This window comes from Monodelphis domestica, chromosome 1 (assembly GCF_027887165.1).
Source record: "Monodelphis domestica isolate mMonDom1 chromosome 1, mMonDom1.pri, whole genome shotgun sequence".
NCBI classification, from domain to species: domain Eukaryota; kingdom Metazoa; phylum Chordata; class Mammalia; order Didelphimorphia; family Didelphidae; genus Monodelphis; species Monodelphis domestica.
This window is the reverse complement of record NC_077227.1, coordinates 510329593-510343535: the sequence shown is the minus strand read 5'-3', so window position 1 is coordinate 510343535 and position 13943 is coordinate 510329593. Positions and strand designations below refer to the sequence as shown.

Genomic DNA, 13943 nt, shown 5'->3' with positions numbered 1-13943 from the left:
CTTGGTGTGAATCTTGAGTGTCCTGCAAGAGTCTGAGATCTCTTCCTGCCCTAGTGCACAACCTCCACTGGGCACTGCAGTACTTTTTACAGCTCATGATTCAGGCCAAACTCTTCTCCGTTGTCCATAGACTTTCTTCAAATGACATTCTGTGACCTCTTTTGGATTTCCCCATCAGGATTTATTACATTTGATCCAGTGCATTTCCTAGATCTGTTTGGAGGAGTTTTTTTAGCAAGGGAATTTGCCTTGGTATTTCTTACTACTATGCCATCTTGTCTTTATCTCTCTATTTCAGAATTTGAACCCAAGTCTTCCTGACTTTAAGACTAGCTTCCTATCCACTATCTAAATAGTTGTATTAATACTTACATTAATAATTACAACTTAATAGTTGTATTAATACTTCACTTGAATTAGTCAATTAGTACTTGACTGCTTTTTTCACTCAGGAATTGAAAGTCATTTATTAGCTCAGTGAACGTGGGTAAGTCTCTTAGCCTCTGAACCAGTTTCTTCATCAGTAAAATGAGTATAACAGTAGAGTTATGTTAATTACTGTTATCTCTTCTAATTGTTTAGTTCTTATTCCAGCTTTTTATTGTCATACTTTAATAATTTGGGCTGTATATTCAAAATACTTATATCCTTTCTGTCTATTTCATAATCCCTGCAAAACTGCAGCTATCCACATAATTTACCAAAATTGCTTTTTTTAAGATTATAGATGAGACCTTGCCAAATGTACCTGAGACATTATTGAGCTCATATATTTATCATAGTATGTGGGCATTGTATGTGACCAGTGATGGAGAACCTTTTAGAGACCTTAGACACCAAGTGCCCAAACTGCAACCCTCATACTACATGTGAGTCCCATGCCTTACCCCCCAGACAGGAGAGGGAGGAAATGCTCCCATTGGGCTGCTGGGTAGAGGGGCAGGTCATGTGAGAAATGTCCTTAGGAGTGCATGGAGACTGGGAAGGGAGGAGCCTCCTCCAGCACGATCTGGGACACATGCCATAGGTTTGCCAACCCAGTGCTAGACTGTGGGGGTTGAGATGAGTATACAAAATTGAGTAAGGTATAGTTTCTTTCCTCAAGGAACCTATATTCTTGGAAGATGTAGCTGCCTGTAGCTACAAAGTATTCTTTTTGTGGGTGAACAACTAAAAGGAAAGCTGAAGACTGGGGGAAAATGGGTGAAGGAATTTAAAGATTAAGAGAGAGGGAACATGAGGAAGAGAGAGACAGAGACAAATGGTTCAACAACATGGGATTCAGTCTTTCAGGCTGCTCTGACAGTGAAAAGAGAGAGAACCACATGTGGACCCAGTTTTTATTGCAGAATCAAGGAATAGGGAATGGGAGGTAGTTAATGAACCTGTGACATGGTAGAGAATTTAACATTGGCTCTGTTAACAACCACAAGATCAAAGAGGTAGAGGCTAAGACAAGGTAGGAGTCAGCCCCTCACCTAGAGATCCAATTGACATTTGGACTGAAGGCTTGGGGAGTGGTTGCCATACCATAAGATTAGAGTTTCATTTTGTTACAAGGATCAAGGTACATTAGCAGATTGCTCATAAGAGTTAGCTTTTGGGTACATCTATAATATTTACATGATTTGTTCATGCCTGGATCCCAACAGAGGATGAGGCAAGTTTACAAATAACAAATAGGATGCCATATCGAGGTAGAGTGGTATAGGAGATATGCTGGGCTTGGAGACACAAAAACCTGATTTCACATGTAACTGATGCTAGCCATATGACTCTGGGCAAGTCACCTAACCTCTGTATTCCTCAGGCAGCTCTACTTATTCTATAGTTTTTGGAGTTGTAGAGGGGAATTTCTCAAATAAATGAAACTATAGATTCTATATTCAGAATCAGTATTTTTGTACCCTATAGTTTTTTTAAAAATAGGTAACATAAGAAAGATCCTGAAGTATAACTAGAAATACTTACTTTGCCCTCAGGAAACTTATGGTTAATGGAGTGTGTGACAGAGAATTGTGAGTATAAAAATGTTTTAGTAACATAGCTGAATTGCTAAGAATGGATGAAGTTTCCAAGTGAGTGGGTATGTAGGGAGAATGGTGACCCAAGGTTAGAACCTTAGGTGAATACTTAGAAGTTATAAGTGGAAAGAATGCCAGGTTCAGAGAAACTGAGGTAGATTTCTATATATATTGATGTTCACATGTATATGATGCTTTATAGTTTGCAAAATACTTTCCTCACAATCAACAAGTATCATCTTTGTTTTCATATAAAGAAACTAAAGCTTAGGTCAAGTGACCTACCTAAAGTCATATAGGGATTAAGTGGCAGAGCTAGGACTGAAACCCAAGGCTTTGAAATCTAGGTCCAGTATTTCCTGTTTACCACTCAGCCATTCTTATAAGGAATGAATGATCAGGTGTCTCAGATAGAGTTGGTAAGGAAGATGTCATTTTGACCTTTAGATTCTATGTTCTATGAGTTCTATGAACTTATTTTTAAGAAACATTTTATAATTATTTTAATGTAATTAGTTTCCTTTATAATCTTATTTTATTTTATTCATTTAAAGGCATTAATCTGAAAATGGGTCAATAGACTTCACCAAACTACTGAAGGGATCCATGATACCAAAAAAATTGAGAATACCTACCTACCTTAGAGAAAATAGTATCAGTGGAGTTGTATGACAGGAGGCTAGATTGCAGGGATCAAAGTGGTAATAGGTAGCTGGGACATAGAGGTTTTGGATGTAGAGCTCAGGTTCATGAAATTGAAAAGTAAAAAGCTGGAAAAAAGTATTCAGGAAGAGTGAACAGCAAGTGAATGCCTTTTTAAAATAGGAGAGATATGGACATATTTGAAAACAAATGAAAGATTTGGGGGAAGATTGAAGGAGAGGGGACCAGCGAAGTACCCTGGTCACTATATATAATCATATAAATGTGACTCTTGAGCAAATCACTTAACCTTTCATGGATTTAATTTCCTCATCTGTAAAATAAGGAGGTTGGTAAAATAAGGTTCTTTCTGGCTCTAATCTGTAATTCAAATTGTAAAAATATTTCCTTAAAGAAATAAGAAGAATCAGGTCCATGAGTACAGGGAAAGGTTTAACTTTATAGAGAAAATAAGTCTCCTTATCTTAGAGGGAAGGATAAGAGAAACTGGAGGGACCATTATATAAATATCCATATAGGAATTCATTCCTGGTTATTCTCACTACTCTCAGTAAAATAGAAAGTCTTATTAGTTGGTGGATGTGAGAGAAGAGGAATTAAGGATATTAGGAGAGAGAAAAAGTGTGGAATAATTGCTGTAAGGAATATGCTAGGAAAAAGTGAGATTGAACTGCAGTGAGGACTAAAGTTAAAGGTGGTCAATATGAATCTGTGGTTGCTTAAGTTAGCACCATTCCGTGTAGCTTAAAAATAGTTAAAAAAAAGAGAAGAAAACAAATGATGTAAATGACCCAGAGTTAAGATGGGTATAGTAAGATTAGTTGAAGGAAATTTTAAAGAATGAGTAAGTGCAGAGTGATGAAGGATTTGACTATAATCTGGGATGAAAAAAGAGTCTTGTAGCCACAAGATCAACTGAGAGAAATAAGATGAGTAGTGAGAGCAGATTTGATGGGTCATTCATTTATCAAATATTTATTTAAAACCTAATGTGTTATAAGCCATTGTCAGAGAGGGACTATAGGTGATACAAAGATGTATAGGATCTTTTCTTTGTCCTTCAGGAGTTTATGACCTATCAAGGGACATAAAATGTAAACAATGCAATATAAAATAAGTGCAAGGCAATATAAAATAAGTTCCGTATGAATAATACAAAGATAGTGCTTTAGGATATTAGAAGAAGAAAGGTCATTCCTGACCAGGATGATCAGGGAAGGCTATATGGAGGAGGTGACATTTGAGTTTAGTGTTGAAGGATGTGTAGAATTCTGGTTGGTAGAGGTGGTGAAAATATAAGAAAAATGAACTGCATGAAACAATGGCTGTGAATAAGTATAGGCAAAGAGAACAAAATGACTCCTTTTTGCAGATGATCATGGTGGAATACTTAGAGAACCTTAGAGAGTCAACTAAAATTTAGTTGAAATAACTTTAGCAAAGTTGCAGGATGTCAGATAAATCCATATGTCATCAGCCTCTTATATACTATAACCAACAAAATCCATCGAGAGAGAGTGAGAATAAGAAATTTTGTTCAAAATAATCATTGAAACTATAAAATACTTAGGAAGTATGTCTTCTAAGATTCACTATGGAACTATATGAATCTAACTATAAAACTTGCTTTGTTGCAGGAATAACAACAGAACTAAATAATTGGACAAACATTAATGACTCTTGGGTAGGTTGAGCCAATATAATGAAAATGATAATATTATCTAAATTGATTTACTTATTTAGTGCTGTACCAATCAAATTCCCAAAGGAATATTTTATAGAGCTAGGAAAAATGATAATGAAATTTATATGGAACATATGGTCAAGAATATCAAGGTTTAATAATGAAAACAAGTGGGAAGAAGGACTCTATCAGTACCAGATCTCAAACTATATTACAAAACAATAATTAAGATGATTTGGTGCTGGTTAAAAAAGATAGAAAATTCAATGGAGCAGATTAGCTATATAGGATACAGAAGCTAAAAAATACAGCAGCATAATAAAATCAAAATCCCTAGTTACTGGAGAAGGACTCACTGTTTGAATATTTGAGCCTTACATTGGTAGGAAAAATAGTCAGCACTGTAGCAGAAATTGATTTTAGAAAAATATCTTTTTATACCCTAAGATAAACTCCATTTGGATATATGATCTAGATATAAAACATCATCAACAAAATAGAGGTGCAAAGAAGAAATTAACCTTTTGGATCTATGGATAGGGGAAGAATTCATTACTACACCATTGAGAAGTAATAATCACACAAGATAAAATGGGTATTTTACTCAAAATTAAAAATTGGAAAAACAACTCATGTAAAAATTAGAAGGGAATGAGGTACAGAGGGAAAAAATTTTTGCAATAAATTTCACTAATGAAAGTCTGATATTTAAGATATATAAGAAACTGATTCAAATTTGTAAGACTTATGAACCATTCCTCAATAGCTAAATGGTTAAAGAACAAGAACAGGAAGGTAGTTTTCAAAGGAAGAAATTTAAGCTATCAAAAATCTAATAAAATGCTTTGAATCATTAATTAGAAAAATATAAATAAGGCAGTTTCTGAGGTTTTATCTCAAAAGACAGGAAAGATGACAAAGAGGGAAAATGACATATATTGGAGAGGCTATGGGAAGACAGGTATACTGATATGTTGATGAGTTGGTCTAGTCATTTTGACAAGCAATTTGAAACTAGATGCAGAAATTTAACAATACTCTAAAGGAGCATTGTTCCAGCTTTTCCACTATTAAGTCTAATAAATCAAAGAGAGAGGGAAAAGATCTCTTTGTATAAAAATATTTATAACAGTTTTTTTCTTGCTAGTCAAACATTAGAAACTAAGGAGGTGTTCTTGTTTTGGGGAATGGTTAAATGAATGATGTTATAATAGTATAATGGAATATTATTGTCCCATAAGAAATGATGAAATGGATAGTTTCCCAAGGAAATTGGGAAGGACCTTTATGAATTGATGTAGCACAAAGTAGGAGAGCAATTTATATAATGATAATGACATTATTCAGAAAAAACAACTTTGAAAGACTTTAGAATGCTAATTCACACAATGGTAAACTGCAATTCCAAAAGAATGAAGGTGATGAAGAAGTAATGAACTTAGAATGCAGAATGTGATGTAAATTATTGGACATAGCTAATGTGGGAATTTGTTTTACTAGACTGTGTAGATATATATTGTGGACTTTATTTTTGGGTTTGTATTTAAAAACATTTTTCATTGGGGAAAGGGGAGTAATGGAAAGAATAGTTAATTGGGAGAAAAATCACTTGGGGAGCCTTTTCCCATCTAAAAGATGTGGTGCTAGAATGTCAAGGTTTGGGATGTGGTAAGTAGACCAGTTTGCAACATGGAGAGAGAAAGGGAAAATATGGAGAGTAGTCTTCCCATCTTAAAAACTTTGGCATTATATTCTTCCTTCCCTTTTCTACTTTCATATCCACTTAGGTACCAAGTTCTATAAAGCCCATTTCCCCCATCTCTCTTCCATCTTTTTCTTCTCTTCTCACTATCACCATCCTAATTCCTGGTCCTTGTTACCACCTGCATGGATTATTGTTATAACCTCTACACAGGCCTTTCTGTCTGTAGCCTTCTTTTAAACCAATCCTTCATACCACTGATAGGAACCTCATAATCCTGTCTTAAACTGTGTAATGACCTCCTTTTTTCCATGTAAAGTTCACACTCCTTAGATCATTAAGATCCTGTATAGATGCCCACCTCTCTTATTGACCTATAATTCAGCCAAAGGAGACTACTTAGGATCTTCTATAGATATTTTTTATTACTTCCTTCTGCATGTCTTTGTTGACACTGTTCCTTAAGCTTGAAATATTCACTCCACTTGTTCAATTCCTACTTATCTTTTAAAGTCCAACTCAGATCCCAGCTTCTTCAGGGAACCATTTTTAAATTCCCTCACTAGTCCCCTCTCCTCATTTTTTTCCTCCTTTGGGTCTCACATAGTACATTGCATTTATAATATAGTTTATATTATAGTTTGTGTCATGCTCTTTTACTAGATTATAATTTACCTATACTTTTTTCATTTTTTTCTGTTTTGTCCTTTTACTATTTTTATTCTTTTCCTCTTACTGAATTCTTTATTGCTGGCTAGATCATTTTTTCTACTTTTCTCTTAGATGTTTACTGTTCTTTTAGGCTAGCTAGCTTATAATATAGTCTGTATTATAATTTGGTGTCATATTTTCATTATAAAAGCAAACAAAGTACTGTGTGAGACACAAGGGTGAAAGATCTTTAAGTACTGGAAGGGGGAGAGAAGTGAGGGTGAGGTAAAGAAGAATAAAATAAAAAAACTTTCCTGGAGGAATTGGTATTTGAGTGAGAAGGACACAGAGTAGACACTTAACTGCTGGTTAAATGGAGGCTCTGTGTGCTCCATCAAGACTGAGACATTGATTTAAATCTTTCATTCTCCCAGAACCTAGCAAAGTGCTCTGTATGCAACAGGCATTTAATAAATGGTTGCTTAATTTGTTGAAAGGTAAAGTTAGAAGTAGGGTGGGTTGAGACTAGGCTTGGGGAGAGCTTCAATATCAAGTAAAGAGTTCGAACTTTATTTGATAGTGGAGAAACATTCAAGGAGTTTGATTAGAGAAGGTGTCTATGATTAAAGTGCTATTTTTGGAAGACTAATCTGGTGTACAGGATGAATTGGAAAGAGTAGGGAACAAGTCAGGGAGAAGAGTAGTACTGCTGTCCATATAGGTTTAGGTGTAAGCTGGTGAGGGTTCAATTTGTGCTAATGGTAGTCTTACTAAGAGCAATAGCAGAATCCTAGCATTAGAGTTGGAAGAGAACTGAATGAAGATAGTACAGCCTCTTAGTTTCCAGATGAGGAAACTGAGGTGAAATGAATTCTCAATACTACTGAGAGTGAAGACTTGAACAAAGCTTTCTGAGTTCAAGACTGATGTTTTTCCACCATGCTGGGGAATGTTTTAGGATTAATAAAGAATGGGAGGACAGATTATGGGTTTGAGTCCAGATTCCATCTCTGCCATTTATTACTTGGACTACCTTTGGACACTGATTTTTTCATATATGAGAGGTAATTGTTAGACTGAATGATCTCTATGAACTTTTCCAGCCCCAAATCTGTGATTGTATGATTAACTAAATAAATTTGATAGAATTTGTGACGTGGCAGCTTATTTGGTGAGAGGCAGGAAGGAAGGCAGGCAGGAAAAAAAATATCAGTGCCTATAGGCACACAGGCACTGTGTTAACTATTTTATAAATATCTCACTTTTAAATGTCTCATTTGACTCTCACAATAACCATGGGGTTATTATTATCATCATCCCAATTTCATAATTGAGGAAACAAATTGAGAGAGGTTCACACTAGTAAGTGTCTGAGGCCAGATTTGAACTTAGGTTTTCCTGATGCCTGTTCCAATGCTCTATCCTCTATATTACTTAGTTGCTTCTAATAATAGCTAGCATTTATACAGTATATATAACAATATGGTATTTCAAGGTTTTTAAAATTCTTTACAAATATTATTTCATTTGATTTTTCACAACAACCCTATATGATAGTTCTGTATAATTAGGATTTTCTCCCTAGAACTCTCTTTCCCAGCTTCCCATTTTCTTTCTCACTTAAAGTTGTGAGTGTACCTCCTCCCTCTCTTTCTTTTTCCCAGGAAGGTGGTTGTGGAGGTTGGGTGAGAGACAGGCAGGAAAGTTTACTCACGTGGTCATACTTAAGCTTTGTTCTTCTATTTTTTATTTCTTTTGCTTCATGTGGCTGCTAATAAATCTTATAAAATATAATACTTGGAGATATTGGACATTAATTAAAATTTTACATTTTTAATATCTTCTTTTTACAGATGAGGACATTGAGTTAGAGGTTGAAGAGACTTGTCAAGGGACACACATCTAGGAAGTGTCTTAGGCTGGTTTTGTACTGATTTCCAGACCCAGCTGTTGTATCTATTGTGCTATCTAGCTAAAGAGTCAAACTTGAATCCAAGATTTTAATACTGATGAAATGGAAGAATGAGTGTAAGATCAACAGAAAGGATAACCTGGTTTGGAGGGAATTTGATTAGTTTGAGGTATTGGCAAGGTCATTGAAGAAGAAATGCCCAACAGACTTGGCATTTGAAAATGGTGGAATGAGGGGGGCAGCTGGGTAGCTAAGTGGATTGAGAGCCTAGAGGTCCTGGGAGGTCCTAGGTTCAAATCAGGCCTCAGACACTTCCCAGCTGTGTGACCCTGGGCAAGTCACTTGATCCCCATTGCCTAGTCCATACCACTCTTCTGCCTTGGAACCAATACACAGTATTGATTCCCAGACGGAAGGTAAGGGTTTAAAAAAAAAAAGAAAATGGTGGAATGGAGCTCAGGGTGGAGTTTAAAGTTGTCTACATAGGTATGATTTATTGAGATCTCAATTCAGTTACTATTTACTATACTAGGTGGTATGATTGATTTAAAATAAAAAGATAAATGCCAACCTGCATGAAATTTGAGTGGGAGAATATGTAGAAAGAGGACAGTATATAGTCTTGGGGAACAACAACAATTGAGAGTCAAGAGAATGAGGAAGAGCCAGCAGATGAAATTGGAAGTAAGTTGTAGAAGAGCCGGGAGTTTACAGTGTCATAGAAGCCAAGGAAAGAAGCGGAGAGTAGTTGTAATGTAACATACTGCAGAAGTCAAGGTGGTTTTGAATATAGTTATTAGGAAATCACTAGTCAAAATGAAGTTGAATTCTGTGTAATTATGACAAATCTTGCCTCCAGAAAAAGAGATGAAGACATGCACCTCCCTGCTTTCTTTGGAGAAATAGGGCACTATGGGTATGGAATGTTACAGGTGCTATTAGACTTAACATTTTACTTTGCTTTTTTTCCCCTTTTGTTACTAAGGAAGGCTCTTGGATGAAGAAAAAGCAGTATGTCTGGAAATGACTGATATAAAAAACAAAAACAACCATATTAATGACCTTATAGGAAGTTTTTTACAAAATTTGTAGGGTAGGAAACCAAACTGCACACTCTTTAACATCAAATGAAATATGTGAAAATATTTGGTATACTAAAAAATGCTATACAAATGTAAAATAATATTATTGAGACTAGACTAGGTACTGAAATTGTGGAGGGATCCCACATGTGGGATATATGAATGATGACAGAACAGGTAAACAGTATCTGGTCCAGGATGTCTTGATATTCTTGCTTTCCTGATGTGCAATAGAACTGGAGATTAAGGCTAATTAGCTACTTGAGTTGTCTAAGAATATGGAAATGAAGTTATTTAAGGTTTCTAGTTTTGAAATTAAGGGCTTTGTTTCTCTACCTATAGCTTTTTAAAATTTGTATTTCTACTTTGCCTTTTTACTACTTTTATTCCTTTCCTCTTGATCAATTCTTTTTTGTTTGGCTAGACAATTTCTTCTACTTCTCTCCTGTGCTTTTATTGTTCCTTTAGACAGGCTAATTTATATGTCATCCTAAATTAATGCACCCCTCCCACCTCCCATATGTCAAAGAATGCAGTAGTACATACTTTTTTGTTTTTGAGCAGCTGCATAGTAAACTAAACTATCCCTTGGGAATTAAAAATCAAATGATTTCTATCTGGCATTTAATCAGCCTAAATTGATGTGTCTCTAGGTACCTAACTATACCACCCAAATGTAGGAAAAGGACTATTGCTTTAAATTTTTTTTAGACCTTTTATTATTTAGTGATTAAGAGAAGATATTATTATAGTTTTTTTCTCTTAGATTATTCAAATTAGCATTCAATGAAAAGAAAGGTGTGTTGATAAAGTGTTAGAAGTCATGATAACATACTGAGCTGACTGGCTTTTGGAGGGTGGCAGAAATACATTCTTTTTATGTTACTTGTTCTTATTTTTCAAGGCGACCTAGCTTGAATGTCACCTGAGCCATATAGCTTTTCTTGATTCCTGCTTCAGATGAAAATGATCCCTTTGGCCTTAAGTTCTTAGATCAATTTTGTCTGAGTATCTCCTTTTACTTTACTGTGTACTATTTGGAACTCTGTTTACTTGTACAGGTTGTATCAGCTTACAGCCCAGTGAGATAGTAAGTCCTCTGAGGGTAGATATGTCCTTCTTCATCTCTGTAATAGACCTCTGTGCTGTGGAGAAGTGAGAGGCACTTAATATTTTGTTAATTTAAGACTTGGTGCTGGTTTATACAGTAGTTTTTGGTGAACTTCCACTTAGCAGAAAAGGAAGCTTTGTCACAGAGTGAAGAGAAAAGATTGACCTTTGAACAGAGAGTAAATTAAAGGTGGTATTTGTGAAGTCTGTTGTCTTATTTTGATACTGAACTTAACAGATTCTAACCCATGACAGAGGATGTATGATGTATCATATTGGATCGTTGGATTGATCATATTATTCTTTTGGCTTTAGGTATTCAAAAATTTTGAGTACATGGCTCGTCAAGATGATGAGAGGAGAAGAAAAGAACTTGAAGAGAAAATGAGAAGAAAGGAAGAGGAGGAAGCTAATGTGGCAGTGACTGCTGAAAAAGTCCCAGCCCCAGCCCAGGAGGTGGAGATAGACTCAACCACAGAGTGTGGTGCTGCTGCAGGGGCTGCTGGGCATCAGGAAAAGAAGAGGGCAAAGCCCCCTGTGCCTTCAGGGGCTGAGCAGGAGGCAGGTCACAGCTCTAGGGATGCAGAACTTCCAGCAATAGCTGTTGCTGATGTTCCGGTTGAACCACCGGCCCTTCCCAAGTAAGAATTTCAATTTTGTGGCTTTTCCACCTCATGTTGGCAGTTGAGTTTCGCTCAAATGGAGTTTTTGAAATTGTGTTTATTAAACACAAATTGAGTTTTTGAAATTGTGTTTAATAAACACAACACATTTGCACAATACATTATAGTACTTCAGTTGGTCCACACTGTTGTAGAAAATACAGCGAACTTTTTTCCTTTCTATTTTGTTTCTGAAAATTAGTAGAGTAACAAAAGAACTTGCTAAATCAGTTTTGGCACCATAATCAGAGCTCCCAGCTCACCTGGTTTTCTGAAGCCAGCATCATCTTGTGTAAATTTTATGAACATTAATAGGATCTTTTCTTACTGAAGTTTTTACTTTCCCCTGCAGTGCAACTTCTTCAATCCAAGCATACATTATACATAATAATCATTATGTAACATTTTTGAAGTCCTCATGTTTTTCTGGGTGATTAAATTAGTTACAAAGGTTGCCTTTCCTGGAGTCTACTGGCAATTTGTTTTTCTCCTTAAGAGAATAAAGCTGAAACTTTCCTGTAGAAAGCATACTAGTTTATAGCCAAGCTGGGTCATTATAGGAAAGAGAAGTTGTGTATCCTGGTATTCTTTCCTAACTAGGTGAGTCTCTTTTGATTTAAAGATAAATGTAGATCTTTGTACCTTTCTCTTTATAGGTCTGTTTGATTCTTATTTTTAAGATTCACATTCATTCACACTATTCTTAGAGTGTAGTTGTATTCTTGGTCCTTTTTTCCCTGAACCTCCATAGGCCAGAGCTGGACTTGGCATTTTAGATAGAATAATAACAATACTCTTTAGGGGGCAGCTGGGTAGCTCAGTGTGTTGAGAGCTAGGCCTAGAGACGGGAGGTCCTAGGTTCAAATCTGACCTCAGACACTTCTCAGTTGTGTGACCCTGGGCAAGTCACTTGACCCCCATTGCCTAGCCCTTACCACTCTTCTGCCTTGGAGCCAATACATAGTATTGACTCCAAGACGGAAGGTAAGGGTTATTAAAAAAAAAAAGAATAATAACAATACTCTTTGATTTGAAGGTGGTGACTACCAAGGACTTATCTTTGCAACTTTTGATTCTTCAGATAATATAGTATTGTATGTTATTTAACTTCATAACGTCACTGGAAGAATATTGGTATTAAAAAGATGGGGTTTTGTTTCAGAGAGAAGTGTAGGGCCATTAAAAGCACTACATAATTTCACAAATGCAATTCAGTCTGTTTTCTTTATTCTGTTCCTTTCTGAACCCACCTCATTTTTCATTGAGAATATCTGTCCAAGTTTTACACACATACACACACACATAGATGCAATTAGATATAACTTTCACCCTTTAGTTATAAATACCAGGTAAAAAATAATGTAGAAATACTTTATAAGTACTAAGGGGTTTGAATCAAAGGAGTGATCAGGCTTGGGTAATGATAAAAGTAAAAGAATGTTGATGTTGGAAAGGACCTTAGAGAAGATCTTTAAATTCCTTCATTTATAGATGATAAAACTGCTGTTTAGAGAAATATAAAGTTATTTGTCCAGTGCCATGTATAGTCTGCAAGACTTATTAGATAAGTGGATTCTTTTTTTTTTTTAAACCCTTACCTTCCATCTTAGAATTAATACTATGTATTGTTTCCAAGGCAGAAGAGTGGTAAGGGCTAGGCACTGGGGGTTAAGTGACTTCCCCAGGATCACATAGCTAGGAAGTATCCGAGGTCAGATTTGAATTTAGGACCTCCCATCTCCCTGGCTTGGCCTGGCTTTTAATCTGCTGAGCTACCTAGTTGCCTTTGAGAAGAGAAATTTTTTTTTTTGGCTTGGGTTTCTTTCTTTCTTTTTTTTTAAAACATTGTTTTATTTGTTCATTTCCAAACATTATTCATTGGAAACAAAGATCATTTCTTTTCTCCCCCCCCCACCTCCCATAGCCGACATATAATTTCACTGGGTATCAAATGTGTTCTTGATTCGAACCCATTTCCATGTTGTTGGTATCAGTCATATCCCCTTCACCCCTGCAGTAAAGCAGTTGCTTTTCATCAGTGTTTTTACTCCCACAGTTTATCCTCTGCTTGTGGATAGTGTTTTTTAGATCCCTGCAGATTATTCAGGGACACTGCATTGACACCAATGGAGAAGTCCATTATGTTTGATTGTACCACAGTGTGTCAGTCTCTGTGTACAATGATTTCCTGGTTCTGCTCCTTTCGCTCTGCATCACTTCCTGGAGGTTGTTCCAGCCTCCACGGAATTCCTCCACTTTATTATTCCTTTTAGTACAATAGTATTCTATCACCAACATATACCACAATTTGTTCAGCCATTCTCCAATTGAAGGGCATCCCCTCATTTTCCAATTTTTGGCCACCACAAAGAGTGCAGCTATGAATATTCTTGTACATGTATTTTTCCTAATTGTCTCTTTGGGGTACAAACCCAGCAGTGCTATGGCTGGAT

At 35.9% G+C, this 13943-nt stretch overlaps 1 protein-coding gene across 5 annotated transcripts in view; it reads left to right on the top strand.

Moving 5' to 3' along the window:
- The window catches only part of NUDCD3 (NudC domain containing 3), a 155877-nt gene that overhangs the window by 4498 nt on the left and 137436 nt on the right, over positions 1-13943 (top strand). For 3 of the 5 annotated variants that reach the window (XM_001370190.4, XM_056813041.1, XM_056813044.1), the window contains exon 2: positions 11144-11469. In XM_001370190.4, coding sequence (XP_001370227.2) covers positions 11144-11469 — 326 coding nt within the window. Of the gene's footprint in view, positions 1-4324; positions 4372-11143; positions 11470-13943 lie in introns of all 5 variants that reach the window. The other 2 variants (XM_056813042.1, XM_056813043.1) reach the window with 1 other exon arrangement.